A 21,192-nucleotide genomic window follows, 5' to 3' on the forward strand; every position below is an offset into this window, starting at 1 on the left:
CTTAGAATAGCCTCAATTTGTCAGGGCATGGACTCTACAAGGTGTTGAAAGCATTCTACAGGGATGCTGGCCCATGTTGACTCCAATGCTTCCCACTGTTGTGCCAAGAAGGCTGGATGTCCTTTGGGTGGTGGACCATTCTTGATACACATAGGAAACTGTTGAGCATGAAAAACCCAGCAGCGTTGCAGTTCTTGACACAAACCGGTGCGCCTGGCACCAACTACCATACCCTGTTCAAAGGCACTTAAATCTTTTGTCTTGCCCATTCACCCTCTGAATGGCACACGCACAATCCATGTCTCAATTGTCACAAGGCTTCAAAATCCTCCTTTAACCTGTCTCCTCCCCTTCATCTACACGGATTAAAGTGGATTTAACAAGTGACATCAATAAGGGATCATAGCTTTCCTACCTGAATTCACCTGGTCAGTCTCTGTCATGGAAAGAGCATAATGTTTTGTACACTCAGTGTGTTTCAATATAAGAATGATTGCTTCGTATTGGGTTTGTTGACATATGGATTGTAAAAACCAATGCCATCCTTTCCTCTCTATTCAGAGCATGAGTGTTTTCCAGTCCCAGACTTTCATAACGCAAAACTGACCTTAGATCAGTGTCTTCAAGGAACTTGACCCTACCCCACACTTTGGTCTCACTGTATAAAAAAATACCTTGACTACTTAGGAACCGAATAGCTGTAAATCTGACAGGCAATGGGGAACAGTGTCGTATACAGAGCCAAAAACAGGTATAACATAGTCACAAATCAACTGTGTCATGTGTTTGGTTTCATCTGTAGGGTATTGGGGGGTAATCAGACTAACAGATGAGGCTCTCACACATGCTCTCTTGGTTGGTCCACACTTGCTGCTTTTGCTGCTGTGTGTTGTTGAGGCTGGGTAACAATGGGCATGCTGTCCCCCCCCACTCTGATGCTGCTGAGTTGACTTACTACACCTGTGCTTGGCAGCTCTCCCAACCAAGTCAGCCCCCTCAAACACCCTTCACTGGGGGACAGCAGGCCCATTGTTACCCAGCCCCATCAACACACAGCAGCAGCAGTAGAAAGTGTGGACCGACCAAGAGAGCATGTGTGAGAGCCTCATCTGTTAGTCTGACTACCCCCCAATACCCTACAGATTTGTAGCATCTACAGATGAAACACTATGGAGTCTTAAAGGAGGCCTGGGTAAGGTCAAACTGTCATAAATAAACCAACTTTGATAAATTCTTTCTAATTATGCTTTTAGATACAAATGTCAAATATAAGTCAACAATCCTTCCTCCAAAGGACTATTCTATGGATTAAATGTTGTGAAAATTCCCAAAACCATGGTATTTTTTGTCTGGGTTTCATGAGGAATCACTCTTCTGTGGCATTTCATAAGGCTCCAGGCATTCTCCCTGGTGTGAGAGGGGCTTTGTGAAACCAGAGCCCCAGGGTACGGGGAGACGGGGTGGGGAGGGAGGATTCGCACATGGCTGGGGCCCTTCTGCCGGGGAAACAGAGAGAAGCCCAATCTTTTCCCGCAGAGTTGGCCCACAGGTGTGACCCATGCAAAATCAATGTCACACTGTATTGTAATCATCTATTGTGAAGACAGCATTCAAAGGCAAACATTTACCAAGAAAATCTAACAGGTTGACAAAATATTCAGGAGGTTTTTAGTGAAAACTACAAGATACAGATAAGCATTCATATTATGCTCACATAGTTACACTGTACAACAAATAATAAAGGTAGACAGAGCTTGACTCCCAAATTCCTTTGCAAAAGAGTTGCTAGGTGATGGATGATTTAATTCCCTATATTCATACTCATACCAGCACACCCTCCTACTCCCCATTCCCCGTTCTCCCACCTCTCTATCCTTCCCCCTGAGAACACATCTTTTTTTTCTACTTCACTTATATGCATCAAGGGTATGGTATTTCAAATTCTAAAGCCAATTAGTACAATTATTTTCAATTGTATTTCTCTTGACTTTATGGATTCAGTTGTCTTTGCTTCAGATTCTAGATTATATGAAAATGATAATAATCTGGTTGCTACATTTTTATCATGAGTTTCACGCAGAATTCTCTCTTCTTATTTTGTACACAAAGAAATAATTATGAAAAGGTAAATAGGCCAACATTGTATTGATATCTGCTTTGCTTGTCGCTCAGGTAAATGATTGAGGCCATCAAAATCATAAATTCCAATGCCACTTTCTGCTTTGCCACACCCCCTCCTTTTTGGAATTGATGACATTCCAACGGGCGGGGTTGGTGACGTCCTCATTTGTGAATGAGGCTTTCGCGAGCTCATGGTTTATTTCAGCAACTGATGAGAGCGTGGAAGTGTCCCATCCAAGCCTAGAAATAAAAAGAAAACTTTCCCAAATGGATTCCCGTGGAATTAAGCGCTTGTTGTTTTCCTATGTATTAATTAACGGTATATTTATTACACTGCAAACTAAAGAAGGTAAGCGAAGGTCTTGACTACTTTTCAAACTTTGGCAACTATTTGAAATCAAAATGTTCCTGTTGCAAGAAGTATATTCTCCTCTGCTCAGGTTGTGGGACCACGAGGAAGTGGATGTTTAAAGCACAGGGCAAGAACATGGGCTACTGATACAATTTCGCAACTTGTAGAAGTTTTTTAGTTTGTTGATTTTGACCAGAAACTGTTTTTAAATCAATCCCTTATACATTTTCAGATGTTCAAGTTTCGCCCGCATTGGATTATCAGTATCTACCCTCTTTATAAAGATGAGGGTGTGCTGAGAGCAATCTTGCTACGTTATAGAGTGCCACACTACCTGTTGGAATTTTGAACTTTTATATTGTCTCTAGATCAATAAGATTGCAGTAAGATATTGTGTGTACATATTAAATATAACACACAGTAGGCAATATGTTAGCAATAGTAGTCTATGCTACTGTGCCATGTAGTTCTACACTCAAATAAAATGATTAGATCCGTTTTTATTTTAATATTAATAAGCAGAGGTTGTTTCGTTTTCCTATAAAAATGAATTTAAAACTATTTCACACTAGTGCAGTGCAAGTTAACAATCTACATAAGAGAGACTTGTGAATAATTATCTGCATGGCTGGGCTGAACATTCATGCCTGGTACCACTTATTGCGCAGCACAGTTGAATGATGATAAAGTTAGGATATTCCATCTCAAGTTAATGATTACACCCTAAGCTTCCTTTTTAATTGTAAAAGTCACTAACATAGGCCTATGTTTAAGCCTCACTTGAGGCAGTGTAGGGGATTTAGACATTTAATCACTATTCATGAAGTAAGATATTAGAGTTCAAATGATAATACCTAATAGAAAGAAGCAAATTAACTTCAAAATGTACATGTCCCAGCTCTCTGTGTTAGTCAATCACATTTTAGTAGGTCAAGACCTATTTGGTTGAATTTGACTTAAATTGGACTTTTCCCCTGCGCAGAGGTGCTGTTGGATATGAGGGCATCAGGGAGTGAGCTAGGCTGGCTGACCTGGCCCTATGAACAAGGATACAAGCAAGGGGTGAGTATCCATCCATTATTTCCATTGCCCTGTCTCTGTACTCTTCTCTTTGGGGAAGTATGGATGGGGTAGCACATAGTATGCCATGTCTGACTTTCTTACCTTCACACTACTTTAACAACTCTTATTACATTTACATGTTAGTCATTTAGCAGACACTCTTATCCAGAGCGACTTACAGTTAGTGAGTGCGTGCTGTAACATGGTGCTCATGTACAAACGTTACTAAAAGTGTAACGTTCAAGTTGAATATGTGAAATGATCACATTATTCTAATGGGGGTTGGGTTTTAGTGTGCAGCATGTCTGGACTATTCCAAGGGAGAGAATGGCACCTATAGCAAGTGTGGTAGAGAATACTTGTGGCTTCATGTGGTTTTAAGTCCCTCATTTCAGAATTGTATGTAAGTGTGCAATTGACTTAAAGTTTGGAGCATATTTACATTTACATTACATTTTAGTCATTTAGCAGACGCTCTTATCCAGAGCGACTTACAGGAGCAATTAGGGTTAAGTGCCTTGCTCAAGGGCACATCGGCAGCATATGGTGCTTTTTGGGGAAATTTAGATGTAGCGAGTTAAGTTGGCTATCTTTTTCTCATAAGGAGAAAATATGTTGTCTTTCATCACAGTAAAACACAACAGATTATTGTTTTTTGCTATCGTGTGCTTTTGTGTGGTATGCGTGCTTGGGTCTAATTTTGTGTAATTTACATTTGAGTGGTCATTCAAATCAAATCAAATGTGTCACATACACGTGTTTAGCAGATGTTATTGCGGGTGTAGTGAAATGCTTGTGCTTCTAGCTCTGACAGTGCAGTAATATCTAACAAGTAATATCTAACAATTTCACAACATATACCCAATACACACAAATCTAGTAAGGAATGGAATTTAAGAATATATACATATATGGACAAGCAATGACAGAGCGGCATGGACTAAGATACAGTAGAATATTATAGAATAGAATACAGTATATACATATGAGATGAGTAGTGCAAGATATGTAAACATTATTAAAGTGACTAGTGTTCCATTTCTTAGGGTTAGGGTAGTAGTAGTAGTTTTATGGAGGCGCTCGCTCTCCTGTTGCATGCCCCCGTTTATGTGATGCCACACAGTCAGCCAACAAAGCACATTCCTTTAATTAATAGCAGTGGTAACATGCAGAGAGAACCACAGGCTCAGCCCCTGTGGGGACACATGTATTTCAGCAGCCACTATTAAGCTGATGCACGTTGAAGATTTCTCACTAAAACGTTGAACTTCTGTGGCAGCAAGAGTTGGATACATGGATCAACATCTGTTGCATAAGATCCCTCATTGTTGACAGACCTCAGTTTATTTCAATGCTATTGTCAAAATCGGCTGGCTTCATTCCTTCGCTAAGGCCTCGTCCTTTCTCGCCACTCTTATGTCTTAATATGTTCCTTTGGGGTCTCCCTCACTCTCTCACATGCTTTCACTTTGTCTCCAGGGTTCAAATTACAGGAGTGCCGGGGGAGCTGGGAACTCGTATAACAAATTAAGGCACCACCATTAGCATTTTAAAGATGTCAACATGGGCAGTTGGGCACCCCCCATAATCATTGAACATTTTAACTTTGTTCCAGCCCACTATTAGTAATGTATCCCCCAGAGTCCGTATGTGACTGGAGCCCTGATGGTCTGTCTGTGTGGTTGTTTCAGTGGGAGGTGGTCCAGAGGAGGCTGAATGGCTCCCAGTTCTACACCTACTCTGTGTGTAACGTGGGCGAGCACGAGCAGGACAACTGGCTGCGCACCACCTTCATCCAGCGGCGCCCGTCGGCCTCTCGCGTCTTCGTGGAGCTGCAGTTCATTGTGCGTGACTGCAACTCATTCGACGGCTCGTCGCTTACCTGCAAGGAGACCTTCAACCTGTTCTCCTCTGAGTCGGACGCCGACATCGGCACCAACTTCCGCAAGGGCCAGTTCAAGAAGGTGGCCACCATCGCGCCGGATGAGATCACCAGCCGCAACGAGCTGCGCATCAACACAGAGACGCGGGTGGTAGAGAGCCTCAGCAGGAAAGGCTTCTACCTGGCCTTCCAGGACATCGGGGCCTGTGTTGCGCTGCTCTCTGTCAGGGTCTACTACAAGACCTGCCCGGCCACCGTCAAGAGCCTGGCAGCCTTCCCCGAGACAGTGGCGGGTGGGGGGGTGAACCAGGCCCTGAGGGAAGTGGTGGGGGCCTGCATGGAGAACGCGGTGAGTGAGGTGCCGCCCCGCATCTACTGCACGATGGACGGAGAGTGGGTGGTGCCTGTTGGACAGTGCCAATGCATGCCTGGCTACGAGGCCGTCAACGACACATGTCGAGGTAAGGTATAATGTTCCTGTGTTATCTTGGCTCACTGACAGCTGGGCATTCTGAGAGCTGGCCTCTATCCCCTCTAGCATCATGGACTTGCTGTGTTTGCGGGTGCGTGTGTGTGTGTGTGTGTGAGCTGACGTGAGTCTGCATAGAGAAATTTAGCAGAAGTTGTTCGTTACCATTTGTGTTGGTTATAAAACATGCAAATATCAAAAAGCCCTGGTTATTTATCATAGTGTTAGCTATCATTGTGGTGGAATTCTCCCCTGGGGTAATGTGACTCCTCTGAAATGGAGGGAATGTGCAGCCCTACTTATACATGTCACTACATTATCCCTGACCTTGAACCCAAACTACAATGTAGAAACATTGTAACAACATTCAGCTACTCTTAGGCCATGCATGTGATTTGAGATAAAATGTATCAAGATAAAAGTACTTAAAAATATATTTTTAAGTCAGCCGTTTTCCTCTTAACTGAAAAGTGCTTGTGAGGTGCCCACTTTTGGTAGTAGCCATGCTTATAAGCTAGTGTCCTACTCATTTGTCAATCATTCTCTTATCTAAGATACTCATAGGTAGTCTTACCGTCACTCAACCCCTGGGCTTTGTAGTCATGTTGCAACCATGTTGCATTCAAGTCCTCATCTACATTCTTCTCTGAGTCCTGCCAAAATGTCAGAAGTTGATCAAATATGGGAGGTTCACAAGTCATACTCATAGACTATACTGGTGATGAATTGACTTCTTCAAGGCGGCAGGAGGGGAGAGGAGGAGGAGAGAAAGCAAGCCCCTCTGGTTGTCTCTGGCTTTGTTTGTTACATGCATCAGATAAATTGGCATTCCTTAAGCCATTGGGCATGCTCTCTCTCCTTCACATTCAACTTCTCACTCTTCTTCTCACTCTCTCTATCTCAGAGCTGCTGTGAAAGACAAGGTTTCACCATGTGAATGTTTTGTGTGGTACTGCAGCAGGGTGTGTGAGAGCGAGTGTTGGCATGCTCAGGCCTGTTAGGTGCTGTTCTGTGATAGAGCACCACAAAACTACCATCACCTGAACACTAGGCATGTTGCTGCACCATTGATTTTGGAACACACACACATTTTCTTAGTTTCCCCTCCATTGGTAATGAACATGTCATGTCATTTTATTTCTGTCAGGGCATAGTTTTAGAGGAAAAGGAGAAAGAGGTAGTGGGGTGGGTGAGCGAGAAACACTCGCACACAGAGACTGAGAGAAAGGTTGTGATAAAATGGTGAGGAATGTAAAGGTAGAACAGTGAGGTGCAGTGTTGAGCTGTAGGCACTGGCTCCTCTCACCCTCCCCTTCTTCTCCACTGCATTCCTCTTCCATTTACTGAGGAGCCTCCCAGATTACTGCTGGTCTGAGGAATTCCTTTGGGAGGACTCCTGCGCTGTGTCCCAAATGGCACCCTATTATCTAATATAGTGCAGTACTTTTGACCACAGCCCTATACATAGGGAATAGAATGCCATTTGGGGTGTACTCCTCCCACCTTACATGAAAATGGATTGAAGCGCTGGATTGAGAAAGGGAGTAGATGGAGTCAGATGGACATGGTGATATTCCATGGGAGGTTGAATACAGACATCTACAATGTAAGGTGAATGAGCTTGGCATTTTCAGTGGAAGAAATCATGGATACAACCATGCATGCAGTACACACACACACACATACAAACACGCAAGCATACACGCATGCACGTACGTCCCCCCCCTTTCCTCCATGCAGTGTGTTCCAGTTGACTCACTGTTGACATTGACAAAGTTTTTCTCCTTTAAAAAGAACGCCCTTCCTTACACATATTCTTCGCTGGCACAAAAGTACACATACCTTGTGTTACCATAGAAAGACAAACATTTGTCCCGGCTGCTCCTTGGATTGTGTCGAGCTGTCCATGCCCACACCCTGTCACCCACAGTAAAGCCTTGTGCACACTCATCCCGAAGCTGGGCAAATATGACTTAGGATCAACTATATGCGTTCCAAATGGCACCCTATGGTCAAAAGTAGAGCACTATTTAGGGAATAGGGTGTCATTTTGGGACGCACACTCAGTTTCCAAATGCTCGTGTTTACACACAGTCTGAATGTTGAATGTTGTTGGGCTCTTTTTTACAATACTTTCTGTGGGAAGAATCCTGATGGAACCAGTAAATGAGTTCTGGTAAGGTTATTTTCTCCCAAAGGAGGAGTTCCCTTTTCCAGTAATCTAGGCCCAGTTTTCCTCCCCCTAAAGTGATGTCAAGTGAAACTGTTGGTGACGCTGAAGCTGAATGACTGTGCCTTCCGTGTGGTGAGTGATTTGTTGGGTAGTAATTGACTTGGGTGTGTGTGTGTGTGTTTTTATGTGCAGTAACTACTGGTACTGCCTGCATCTTTGTCTTCCTGATTAGATAAGAGTATCTTAAATAAGACGTCTGTCATTCTTATTCCCTTGTCTGTTCCTACTAGCACTGACTTTGCTGATAACTTCTTTATTAAGGAAAAATGTACTTACTACGACTGTGATATGTGGTTGTCTCACCTAGCCATCTTAAGATGAATGCTCTAACTGTAAGTCGCTGTGGATAAGACCGTCTGCTAAATGTAATGTAAAATCCTGCCTCCATATTTATTTTGCTCCTCAGTTTTTCTTTCTTTCCCCCTCATTATTTCTCTTTCGTTCTCTCTCTCTCTCTACACATATTTTATTGCTCCCAGGCTCTACCCCCCCCCCCCTCCCCTCTTTTCCCATCTCCATTTTCCAACTCTCCTGTGGGTTTATGATCATAAGCAACATCATCACTGAGTTTTCAGTGTAACCAGCTACAAGATGACAACATTCCTTTTAGTTTTTCTATTGCACTCTGAATGAAGAAGATTTTATTATGGTTGGCAAGTGTGGAGGTCCTGAATGTGACACTATTTGAATCGCAACATCCCGTTTCACACGACCCATGTGTGACTGACTATTTAGACTTTGCGCTGTTCTGTGTATGCCAGTAAATAAATAAGTATTTTTGCTTATTTGACAACTGTCTCTTAAAACGATAAACAGACGCTAAATTTGAACAGTATTCCCTATCTGTATCCCACAGTTTTGTGTGGATGCACAGCCTTGATATATGACACAGACGATAGAGTGAATACATGACAAAACGAGAGGATTCACCCCAGTTTACTCCCCGGAGAGTCATTATGAAGAAAGACCAGAGCAATTGTTATTTTGGTGCAACATAATATCAGCAGTGCGGTCTCTGGTGCTGGAGCCAACTTGTTGATCGTAATCAGAAGGAAACCTCTCTGGGAACCTCTCTGGGACTGGTTTGTTGTGACATTTCGTTCATGATCAGATGGGGTGCAAAGGCCTACAGTGTTACATACACTCCATGTCTCTCCTTGCGATCCATAGCTTAAGGAATCGTTATGGATACTGTGGATTGACTAGATTTACTTGGCCTATGATCACATTGTGTTAATAGTCCAAGAAATCATTAAGGATCCTCTTATCAGACTAGTTTTGCACTTTCAGCATGCTCATATCAAAGCGCCTTTCTTTCTTACCCTTTGGAAATGGGGAATGGGGAAGTTTCGGGAGATTGGCTGTGATTTACTTGGAATGTGATTCTGTGATCTTGTGCCAAGTTGATGTTGACCTCTTCCCACGGAGGTTCAGTGTGGGCTAGATAATGGTGGGACTGAGTAAATTGCTTCTTGAAAGTGTCATGCGCTATCATGTTGAATTTAGGACCCATTATAATTCAATGAATTCTACAAGAGATGACAGGAAACGGAGTAGTGGCCAATATTTAAATAATGTTTTAAATAAATAAATAAAAAATATGCCGTTTTACTGATGCAAATGTATTTTTTAATTGATCGCTCAAATTTAGCCTTTGCTTTAGAATTAATTAATTCAATAGGCCTATATAGGCAATGTCGTTTGTCATATCCTATTGCTTTTTCGGATCCAGAGGTACAGTTAATAAGTAAATGATAAGGGTTAGGGTTAGAAACTCATAGGAAGCACTTAATATGGCATAATAGCATTGGCTAGTCATGAGGATGAGCAAAGATGGCTCTTCTCTGGGCATATGTAGGCCAAAGAGATGCCTACTTTCTGGTATGGTTGACAGTGCAACAGTAGAGTAACTTGAACAAAACACAGAACAATACACTTTTGGTGTCTGTGTTCTCATACAAAGACATTTGTGCCATTATTCTAACAGTAACCAGCCAAGTACTCCCAGGTGCCACATAGCTCCATTTCCCCCTATGTTGGCACTTTGCTGAAAAAGTATTCCGGGGCATGTTTTGGGTGCATATTTCCTCTGTATGACATTCCTGTGCAACGTGGTGGTGGTGGGCCATGGAGATTTGTGTATTGTGCTGCCGGTGTGTGAGCTCAGCACTTTCCGTCCCCCCACCGGACAGGACGGGCTCCAGCGGAAACCGGACGCCACCTAATCCTCAACCACTCTCCAACCTGTTGGCTCAGGGCTTTCCATTGTTGCCCTGCAGTCAGTCCCCCCATTCACTCCTTTGGTTTTTGCGGCCCACTGATAAGTCATTTTGTTTATTGGTTCATTAATTTAGCCTCTTAACAGGAAGCAGACATGTTGGAATCCAGCGTGCGCTGCCACCTGGATGTCTGGCCTTGACTTATAGGAAAGGCAAAGGAAGTGTGTCCTAGATGACCGTGGTGGCTGTTGTCGGGCAGTGTAGTCGAAGGACAGGACATGAATAGAAAGGAATGAGGAATATTATTTCAATCGGAGCATGAGATCTATTTAGTGTTAGACCCCTTTGTTGGTTTGTGTGATGGTTGTTTTAATGCGTACATGGCTGCTTTCTCCCTGTTTGTACCCCTCTCTCATTCCCATTTGCACTCCTCCTCTCACTTCCCCTGTTCTCTGTGAGCAGCACGAAGGAAGAGGAGTGTGAAGAGAAAGGTATTAGGGAATTTATTGTGTTTGTTGACAACCAGATGAAAGCCTAAGTGAAATTGTAAAACAGATGTAATTCTCTTACAGCTGCTCCATCGGTCGGCTTATCCTTTTGACTAATCTCCCCCCACACCTTAACCCCCCCCTCTCGCCGCAGCACTCCTCCGTCTCTGTGACCCCATGGCTTCATGTTACCACTACACCTCCCCCGTCAGAGACACACATTGTTCTGCTTAACCACCCCCTAATACACCAATGACAAGTTGCCCTGCACATGCAAAAATGGCATTTGTGACACCACATGGGAAAATGGAAGCCGAAAATGTATTTGTCATTTAGCAGATGCTCTTTCCCAGAGTGACTTGAATAAGTGCATTCAACCAAGGTATATGGAACTATCACATAAGTAAAAACCTGCTTCAAAATAGCCTATACCTGCAAAACCTGATGGATGCTGACATTTCCCTGGATATCTACAATTAGTCATGAAAATGATCTCAACATTGTTTATTTTCTGGAGCTTTATTTTTCCAACACTTTTTTTTATGTCTATGTCTGAATTTAACTCCCCCCTCCCTGCGGAACAATCTGCTGTTTCCCCTTTCTCACTCCTTCCCTCCCCCACTCTCACTCCTTCGCTCACTCCTCTCCTGTGTTTGTTTTAGTTGGCCATCGACTCCCTGTAGTCGAGGACAGTTTAACTTACTACTACCCTGGGGCAGACATGACCCTCCTGTGCTTTAAAACCAAAAGAGCCCAGGACTTGACTGGGGCTTTTTGTTTTGCTCCCCTCCTCTCCTCTAGCGCACCCCCACTTTATTCAAGTCCTTGAGGGCTTTCTGTTGTCCGGCCGCCGTGTACCCATTCATCCATTCACCAGTCCGTGCATTCATCACTGTCTCCATCTCATCCATCTTAACTCTGGCTGACAAACCAGCCCACTCAACTCCCAGAATCCACCAGGACCCGCCAGTCACTCGCCAGTCACTCACTATAAACAAACGCCCAGGCTCTTTAGGCACAGGGCATCTCAAATGACAAACAGGGCCTACCTCCCAGGGGATCCCGACGGGCAAAAAAAGGAGACATTCTCACTTAGGTTTCTCAGCTGTCTGACTCTTTAAAGAGGTTGACAAACTGTTATTTACTTGAGAAATGCACCGGGTTTTCCTCAAGAGTCCCCAAACCCCGGCCTTACTCCCTGTTCTGTTCTTTGTCAACAACATTTCAGCTCTCTCCCTTATTCTTTCCCTGGACTCAATCTGTGGCTGTGACCCTCTTCCCTCACATGCTTTGATTGGCTGCTGGAGGAAGGAAGCTCAGTGTCAACCTTACGCTTCCTGTTGTGTCCAGCAGCAAAGACGAACCACTCTCTCACTTTCAGAGGAACATTCCTTTACCCTTCTTCAGTTTCTATTCCTCCTCAAAAACGAATAAATTGGTGGTCACCGATTCCTGTTGATCACGTTCATTGGTTTCATTTCCTGTGATTGTGAGTCAGTGTACACATGCGGTGACCTTTCTAGAGAAAGGCACTAAATGAAATGGGCCTGAACTATATGGCTCTCTAGGCTTCACGGATCCAAAAAGTTGGACTCGTGGCTTTCCCACTCGACCTGATATGCATAAATACATTTTCAAAAAACTGAGACCTTTTCCAAAAAGGACCATGGACAACGGACCCAAATAGACCTGTGCTTCGGATCTGAGAGACCCATTTCAGATCTGAGAGTAGAAAGAACGAGAGAAAGAAACCGCTAACTGGGCGCTGCCAATGCCATCAATAAACAAGCGACACTGGCCAAATGATCCACAGTTACGTGTTCTTAAACTGCCTATAACAAATTACAAAAAAAATATGTTTCGATGTGTAGCATATTCAAAACTTTGTAGTCTATTGTTTTTTACTTTCCTTAAACAATAATTGTCTACCTCACTGTTCAGCTGTTGGAGATTTGAGCGCTAAATGCATCAGGGCATTGCATGCAATAGACCTATAGGCCTAGAGACGAGCTTTGGCTTTAGAGAGACCGAGAGAAAGATAGAGATATGCCGGCGCTATGTTCCCAACCGATATGGATTTCTTTATACTTGTCAGATGGGCTACTACTGCAATACAGATATAGGCGTACAAAAGGAGGCTAATTTGTTAATTTTCTATCCAAATATATTTTAGAAAGATGAGCCTTATATTGTTAGATTAAAGGAGTAACTCTGGTAGGCCAAAAACATTCTTCCTCACCTCAAGTTCAACTTGGAGTGCCGGTGCGCACTGCCTTCATAGGTCTGCAGTAGCTAAGCCTAATAATAGCTATACCACACCAAACCTTAACAAAAGTTGCTTAACTTTATTCGGGTAATATCAAAAGAAAGTCAAGTCATTGTTTATAGGGAAAATACGAACAGGTTATTATATTGCGGCATTAAATTAAGTTTTGCATCTTGCCCTCTTTGGTTTTTCCTTTTCATGGTTTGAGTGAAGGTAGCATAGTAGGCCTACTGGTAATTATATTATTGCGGCAAACACACCATTACAGCTGGAACTTAATTTGGCTAACAAAAATGGCTCAACAGAATTAAACCTTTGATTTGAACAGGCTAGCCTATATTGCAACTATTACCAACAAAGGTGATTGCATACCGTAGGCATACCCAATAAATGACAGCAATAGGCTAATGTAATTAATTTTTACAGAATACCTACTTTTAACCTTAAACTAAATACGGAGCACAAAATTAAAAAGACAGAACTTCACTTAGCCAACGAAAATGTCTTAACAAAATGAAACAAAGCACTTTTTGCATAGGTTATTTAAAGAACCGGTTTAGATGATTAAATAGGCCAATAATAATAATAATAATAATAATAATAATAATAATAATAATAATAATGACTAAACAATTGATAATAAATACGAAAATAACTAAATGAAAGGTCGAGTTGCACACAGTCCATTTGGCTGCACCAATGTTCTCATCTTTGTCCACTAAAACTTGTCCCCAAGGACATATGCTCGCTTTGAGGCAAGCAACACTGAAGCATGCATGAGAGCATCAGCTGTTCCGGACAACTGTTTGATCACGCTCTCCGTAGCCGATGTGAGTAAGACCTTTTAAACAGGTCAACATTCACAAGGCCGCAGGGCCAGACGGATTACCAGGACGTGTACTCCGAGCATGCGCTGACCAACTGGCAAGTGTTTTCACTGACATTTTCAACCTGTCCCTAACAGAGTCTGTACTACCAACATGTTTCAAGCAGACCACCATAGTCCCTGTGCCCAAGAACACTAAGGTAACCTGCCTAAATGACTACCGACCCGTGGCACTCACGTCTGTAGCCATGAAGTGCTTTGAAAGGCTGGTCATGGCTCACATCAACACCATTATCCCAGAAACCCTAGACCCACTCCAATTTGCATAACGCCCCAACAGATCCACAGATGATGAAATCTCTATTGCACTCCACACTGCCCTTTCCCACCTGGTCAAAAGGAACACCTACGTGAGAATGCTATTCATTGACTACAGCTCAGCGTTCAACACCATAGTGCCCTCAAAGCTCATCACTAAGCTAAAGACCCTGGGACTAAACACCTCCCTCTGCAACTGGATCCTGGACAGCCTGACGGGTCGCCCCCAGGTGGTAAGGGAAGGTAACAACACATCTGCCACGTTGATCCTCAACACGGGGGCCCCTCAGGGGTGCATGCTCAGTCCCCTCCTGTACTCTCTGTTCACCCATGACTGCATGCCCAGGCACGACTCCAACACCATCATTAAGTTTGCCGACGACACAACAGTGGTAGGCCTGATCACCGACAACGATGAGAGCCTATAGGGAGGAGGTCACAGACCTGGCCGTGTGGTGCCAGGATAACAACTTCTCCCTCAACGTGATCAAGACAAAGGAGATGATTGTGGACTACAGGAAAAAGAAGATGACCGAGCACGCCCCCATTCTCATCGATGGGGCTGTAGTGGAGCAGTTTGAGAGCTTCAAGTTCCTTGGTGTCCACATCACCAACAAACTATCATGGTCCGAACACACCAAGACAGTAGTGAAGAGGGCACGACAAAGCCTATTCCCCCTCAGGAGACTGAAAAGATTTGGCATGGGTCTTCAGATTCTCAAAAAGTTCTACAGCTGCACCATCGAGAGCATCCTGACTGGTTTCATCGCTGCCTGGTATGGCAACTGCTCGGCCTCTGACCGCAAGGCACTACAGAGGGTAGTGCGTACGGCCCAGTACATCACTGGGGCCAAGCTTCCTGCCATCCAGGACCTCTATATCAGGCGGTGTCAGAGGAAGGCCATAAAAATAGTTGGACTCCAGCCACCCTAGTCATAGACTGTTCTCTCTGCTACCGCATGGCAAGCGGTACCGGAGCGCCAAGTCTAGGTCCAAAAGGCTTCTTAACAACTTCTACCCCCAAGCCATAAGACTTGAACAGCTAATCAAATGGCTACCCGGACTATTTGCACCTGTTGTATTCGGCGCATGTGACAAATAAAATGTGATTTGATTTGAAGGACATTCCTCTTGCGCCTTCTTTTCACTATACTTTTGTTTTACTTCAATGAAAAAGGACTACCATCTTCGCAATCAACAGTATTCTAGGCCAAGGCTCCTTTCACTCGCTCTCTCTCCTCATCAGCAGGCGCACGTGATGTGAGCAGCCGGAACCAGTTTCCGCTGGACATAAGCTATACATTTTATTGAGTTGCAATTGGCTGACACAGAGAACAAGCTCTCGCAGTTCTCATCACACAAACATTAAATTAACAGAGGACAGGTCCAAGCGGGTCCAGTCGGTAAATCAAATGTAATTGCACATACTGAGACCAGTGGCAATTATATCAGACCAGACCCAGATCCGAGACAAAAGTCCGAATTTAGAACCTGTACCTGCTCGGGTCCCGGTTTGGATCTCGGTATTTTGGGTCTGTTGAAACCGTGAAGACCTCTATTCTAGGCCCACGGGCCTCCCGTTGGGTGGTGTATTCTGGACTGCCTGTTGATTACAGAGTCCGCTTCTTAGTGTAAGGCCATCTCACCACAGCCCTGACCAGACGCATCGCAGCCACTCTCAATTTCCTGCCGCTGCTGTGCAAAAAGAGCCTAGTCCCCTCTATTCAGTTGCCATGTGGCATTTCTACTATTTGCAAGAAGTTTTTTTTTCTCTCTCTCTGCAGTTTTATGGCATGGCATTCTCCTGCCTGCTGGTTGCTGGTGAAAGGAGATGCTAATGGGTTAGCTGTGAGCCTTTGGTGAGGCTGGAAGGGAGTAGAAGGGAGGACAGAGGAATTTGGGGATTACGAGTGGGGAGGCAGGGGAGATGGAGGCCTATGAATTGGGGTTTGAGACAGCAGCTGTTTCGTTTGCCCACTCAATGCAATTCTCTCTTCTCTCGCTCCCCCTTTTCTTCCTAAGTCTCCAGCAGGATTCGATACCCCTCTCTCTTTCTATCCCTCTGCTGCCCTTCTGTTTCTCTATCCCTCCATTTATTTTTGCCCTTTGAGGTGGTGTTAATGAGTAGTCGTGAATGTTCTAGAAACAGCTTGCAGAGAAAGAGAGGAGAAGGGTAACGTGAAAGAAACGGCAACAATCCAAATTCTTTTCATGCTAGGAATTCCTTTTCAAATGAAGAATGCGCCATTGCCGCCCACGTTTGCTGTAATGTATACCTTTGTTCACCTCTATTGCTGACAAATGGCTCGACCGCAACTTGGAGGCCCCAACGAGACAAAAGACGAATGGAGCAAAGGAAGGGGAATGTCTCATAGTCACTTGAGTTAATACCCTCAAAATAAATAAAACGCAGAGGTTTCTTTCAGGCAAGTGTGAGGTTACTTAAAGGTTCCAAGTAAACTTCAGTCAAACTTGATATTTCTCTGAGAATAGACATCTGTTTCCTTCTTGACTTGTCCCTGCGTTGCCTTTTGGATGCAGACACTGAAACCATCTGTCATTTATTCTTTATATATTTCACCTTCTTTCTCCAGTCATTCCTCCATTGCCTGTAATCTCTCTCTTTTTCGCTTTAGCATTCTCTCGCACACACACACACACAGACACACTCCAACTGTCCTTTTTTCGAACACCTTGTCACCCGGTACCTACTTTGCATACAGTCGCTCACATCAAACATGATATCATCCATCTACTGATATCATCCATCTACATGATATTATTCATCTATCCATCTACTTAAATTAGGGCCGCCGACTCTTCATGTCTGATAAAGCAATGAAGTCAACCTAGGTAAAGAGAGCTGGCTAAGGAAGGGCTGCTATTTGAGATTATTGGGACACAGCCCTATACCCCAGGCCCTGGAAATAGAATAACCAAAGTAAGCTGTGTGTGTGTGTGTTAGGTGAAGAGAACAGTAATCCTTCCTCTGAAGTCAGATTTCCTCTCCAAGTGTGTGTGTGTGATCATGTAAGGGGATATAGCAAGGACATGACCAGCAGCCATTGGAATGTTTTTGCAGCGTTTAAGGGTGGCCTTCTCATTTTCACTTTCCTCCATGAGAACCACAGAGATTTCACGACATCTTACTCTCAGATTCCCCTACTGTTGGTGCACAGCTGGAGCTTACCTGCAGCTCTCCCATTCTATTCTCCCACGTGTGAAATCAGCAGACATCTTATCTAAGCGATACGGTTTCATATCTGCACAGGGGTCTTTTTAAAAGACTGCTGAAGTATGCACATAATGGTTCCGCTCAGTTTTTCATTTTCTATCGCTCTTTCTGCTTTCTTTTCCCACTTGATTCTGGCTTGCTCTCTGTTTTCTCTCCTCTCCTCGTGAAGTATTGATGGCTGACATACTGTCCTGGAATGTGGGACAACTAGATGTATTAGTTTAGAGCGAGAGCGAGAAAAGGGGGATGGTTTAAAGGAAGAGTAGTAGTTCAAAAGTACACTGAAGAAAAATATAAACGCAATATGTAAAGTGTTGGTCCCATGTTTCATGAGCTGAAAGAAAAGATCCCAGAAATGTTCCATACGCACAAAAAGCGTATTTCTCTTACATTTTGTGGACAAATTCGTTTGCCAAGATAATCCATCCACCTGACACGTGTGGCGTATCAAGAAGCTGATTAAACCGCATGATCATTACACAATAAAAGGCCACTCTAACATATGCAGTTTTGTCACACAACACAATGCAACAGATTTGAGGGTGCGTGCAATTGGCATGCTGATTGCAGGAATGTCCACCAAAGCTGTTCCCAGAGAATTTAATGTTAATTTCTCTACCATAAGCCGACTCCTAGGTCGTTTTAGAGAATTTGGCAGTACGTCCAACTGTCCTCACAACCGCAGACCACGTGTAACCACGTCAGCCCAGGACCTCCACATCCAGCTTTTTCACCTGCGGGATGGTCTGAGACGAGCCACCCGGACAGCTGATGAATCTGGGGGTTTGCACAACTGAAGGATTTCTGCACAAACTGTCAGAAACCGTCTCAGGGAAGCTCATCTGCGTGCTCGTCGTCCTCACCAGGGTCTTGACCTGACTGCAGTTTGGTGTCGTAACCAACTTCAGTGGGCAAATGCTCACCTTCAATGGCCACTGGCACGCTGGAGAAGTGTGCTCTTCATGGATTAATCCCGGTTTCAGCTGTACTGGGAAGATGGCTGACAGCGTGTATGGCGTCGTGTGGGCGAGCTGTTTGCTAATGTCAACCTTGTGAAGAGAGTGCCCCATGGTGGCGGTGGGGTTATGGTATGGGCAGGCATAAGCTACGGACAACGGACACAATTGCATTTTATCTATGGCAATTTGAATGCATAGAGATACTGTGACGAGATCCTGAGCCCCATTGTCATGCCATTCATCCACCGCCATCACCTCATGTTTCAGCATGATAATGCACGGCCCTATGTCGCAAGGATCTCTACACAATTCCTGGAGGCTGAAAATGTCTCAGTTCTTCCATGGCCTGCATACTCACCAGACAAGTCACCCATTGAGCATTTTTGGGATGCTCTGGATCGATGTGTATGACAGCGTGTTCCAGTTCCCACCAATATCCAGCAACTTCGCACAGCCATTGAAAAGGAGTGGGACATTCCACAGGCCACAATCAACAGCCTGATCAACTCTATGCAAAGGAGATGTGTCTCGCTGCATGAGGCAAATGGTAGTCACACCAGACACTGACTGGTTTTCTGATCCACGTCCCCTACTTAAAATACAATTTAAAAAAGTTATCTGTGACCAACAGATTCATATCTGTATTCCCAGTCATGTGAAATCCATAGATAAGGGCCTAATAAATGTATTTCAATTGACAGATTTTCTTATGAACTGTAAAATCTTTGAAATTGTTACATGTTGTGAACATAGGGCTCTGGTCAAAAGCAGTGCATTATATAGGGAATAAGTTGCCATTTGGGACGCACTGCATGTTTTCCTTGCCATAATTTCATTTGCAGTTTCTCAACTAGTTCCCCTCAGTTCCTCATGAAAGTCTCCCCTCCCTGTGTGTGTGTTGTGTTTTCAGAGTGTCAGCCAGGCTTCTTCAAAGCGTTTGTGTCCAGCGATGCATGCGAGCTGTGTCCTGTTAACACCAAGCTGCTGAGCTCCGGGGCACTGCGCTGCCCGTGTGCAGAATACTTCTATCGTGCTCCCGACGACCCAGCTACAGGGCCCTGCTCAGGTGAGGAGGAGGACATTTTGGAAAATGACTGTTTAGTGCACTGGTGGATCCTACACTGACAACGAATGAGAGATTTGCTTTTCATTGCGCTCAAGTGCTCTCTTGACCAAAATAATGACACTAAAAAGAAAATAAGATTAGAATGACCGTAAGCAAAAGAAAATCCCAGAATGCTACAGTGGTTAACATAATGTTAATGATGACATTAATTAATCATACATGAACTAACATGCTTCCATTTTCCTGCTCCTGTTTCCTCAGGCCTGCCCTCAGCGCCGCGAGAACTGGTCGCCATGACCACCCAGCTGGTGGCGGGCAAGCTGCAGCTGTCATGGAGCCCGCCGGAGGACACGGGCGGCCGCAGTGACATCACCTACAGCGTGGAGTGCCGACGCTGCGAGGGCACCGCATGCCAGCCATGCGGGGAGAAGGTGCGCCTCGAGCCAGCCAGCTCAGGCCTGACGGACACCCGGGTGGCAGTGAGCGAGCTGGAGCCCCACCTCAACTACACGTTCACCGTGGAGGCCCACAGCGGAGTGTCGCTGTTCGCCAGCCAGGGGGCGCCACCCTCCAACAGGCCCCCGCCCACCAGCACATTGACCACTGCCCTGCACTACACAGGTGGGTCACCGTACTTGGGGGTGGTAGTAGTAGTAGTAGTAGTAGAAACCTTGTATTATGTATGATCTGAAATGTAGTTGTTTGGCCTCATACAAGCATGATCACTAAATACTCCATCACACATAATGCAGTGAAAGCATTTCAAAAGCTCTTGGTCAGTTGAACCTGTGAAGGATATTGCACAAAGTCTCTGTAATTGTTAACATCTCCCCTCCTCCCTCCTCAGACCCCCCCAAGGTGACGTCCATGCGTCTGGACGAGCGGAGCCTCACCAGCCTTTCCCTGTCCTGGGCTGTAGCCCCCCGCAGGCCCCTGCCCCAGCCCACCCGCTACAAACTCACCTACCGCAAGAAGGTACAGTAAACCACCCACGCCACCACTAGCTGGTGAAAATGTTTGCACTGTTGTATTTGGATATGTCTTTTGATACATAATGAGTTAGAAAAGGAATGTTGTGGTAGTGCATGAAGAAAGGGGAAAAAAAAGCAAGATAGAAAATGAGAGGGGTTTCAGGGATGATAAACGCCACAGGGGGAGCAATACTGCATAACAAAACAGTGTACCTTATTATTACGATTCCTTACCGAAACACAGTGAACCAACATGACCTATCTCATCTTTCAATCCCCCCCGCTTCTCCAACTCTTCCAGGATGACAATCTGGATGTGACCACGTACACTGTTCTGATTCTGGAGAAGAGCTCTGTGCAGATCAGTGACTTGTCCCCAGGCACAGCCTACCTATTCAGGGTACAGGCCCTTAGCCCCGAGGGCAGCCCTGGAGGATCCAGCATGGAGGATGAATTTGAGACCCTGACTGAAGGTAAGGAAGACAGCCATATATCAGCTTAATAAGGAGAAGGGAGAATGAAGGGATGCTACAATATTTGAGATGATTGGGACACAGCCCAATACCCCAGGGCCTTGAAATGGAAGAACCTGTGTGGTGTGTGTGTGTGTGATGGTGGACCAAACCTGCTGTAATTAGAATTAAATTAATATAAATAAATCCACACATAGCTAAATAAATGAGCAAGGGAGAAATACAGAAATACTGACTAAAATGTATAAATGT

The 21,192-nt window shown here is 44.5% G+C and overlaps 1 protein-coding gene across 1 annotated transcript in view; it reads left to right on the plus strand.

The window, feature by feature from the left end:
• Nucleotides 1-2,330: 2,330 nt before the first annotated feature.
• The window catches only part of epha2b (eph receptor A2 b), a 34,552-nt gene continuing 15,690 nt past the window's right edge, over nt 2,331-21,192 (plus strand). Inside the window, exons 1-7 of the mRNA XM_084187271.1 lie at nt 2,331-2,470; nt 3,456-3,535; nt 5,227-5,878; nt 19,341-19,496; nt 19,758-20,117; nt 20,344-20,471; nt 20,769-20,940. Of these exons, the coding sequence (XP_084043397.1) occupies nt 2,389-2,470; nt 3,456-3,535; nt 5,227-5,878; nt 19,341-19,496; nt 19,758-20,117; nt 20,344-20,471; nt 20,769-20,940 (1,630 nt within the window). The 5' untranslated portion in view covers nt 2,331-2,388. The remainder of the gene's footprint in view (nt 2,471-3,455; nt 3,536-5,226; nt 5,879-19,340; nt 19,497-19,757; nt 20,118-20,343; nt 20,472-20,768; nt 20,941-21,192) is intronic.

Source organism: Coregonus lavaretus (genome assembly GCF_964263955.1).
Source record: "Coregonus lavaretus genome assembly, chromosome: 22".
Lineage (NCBI taxonomy): Eukaryota > Metazoa > Chordata > Actinopteri > Salmoniformes > Salmonidae > Coregonus > Coregonus lavaretus.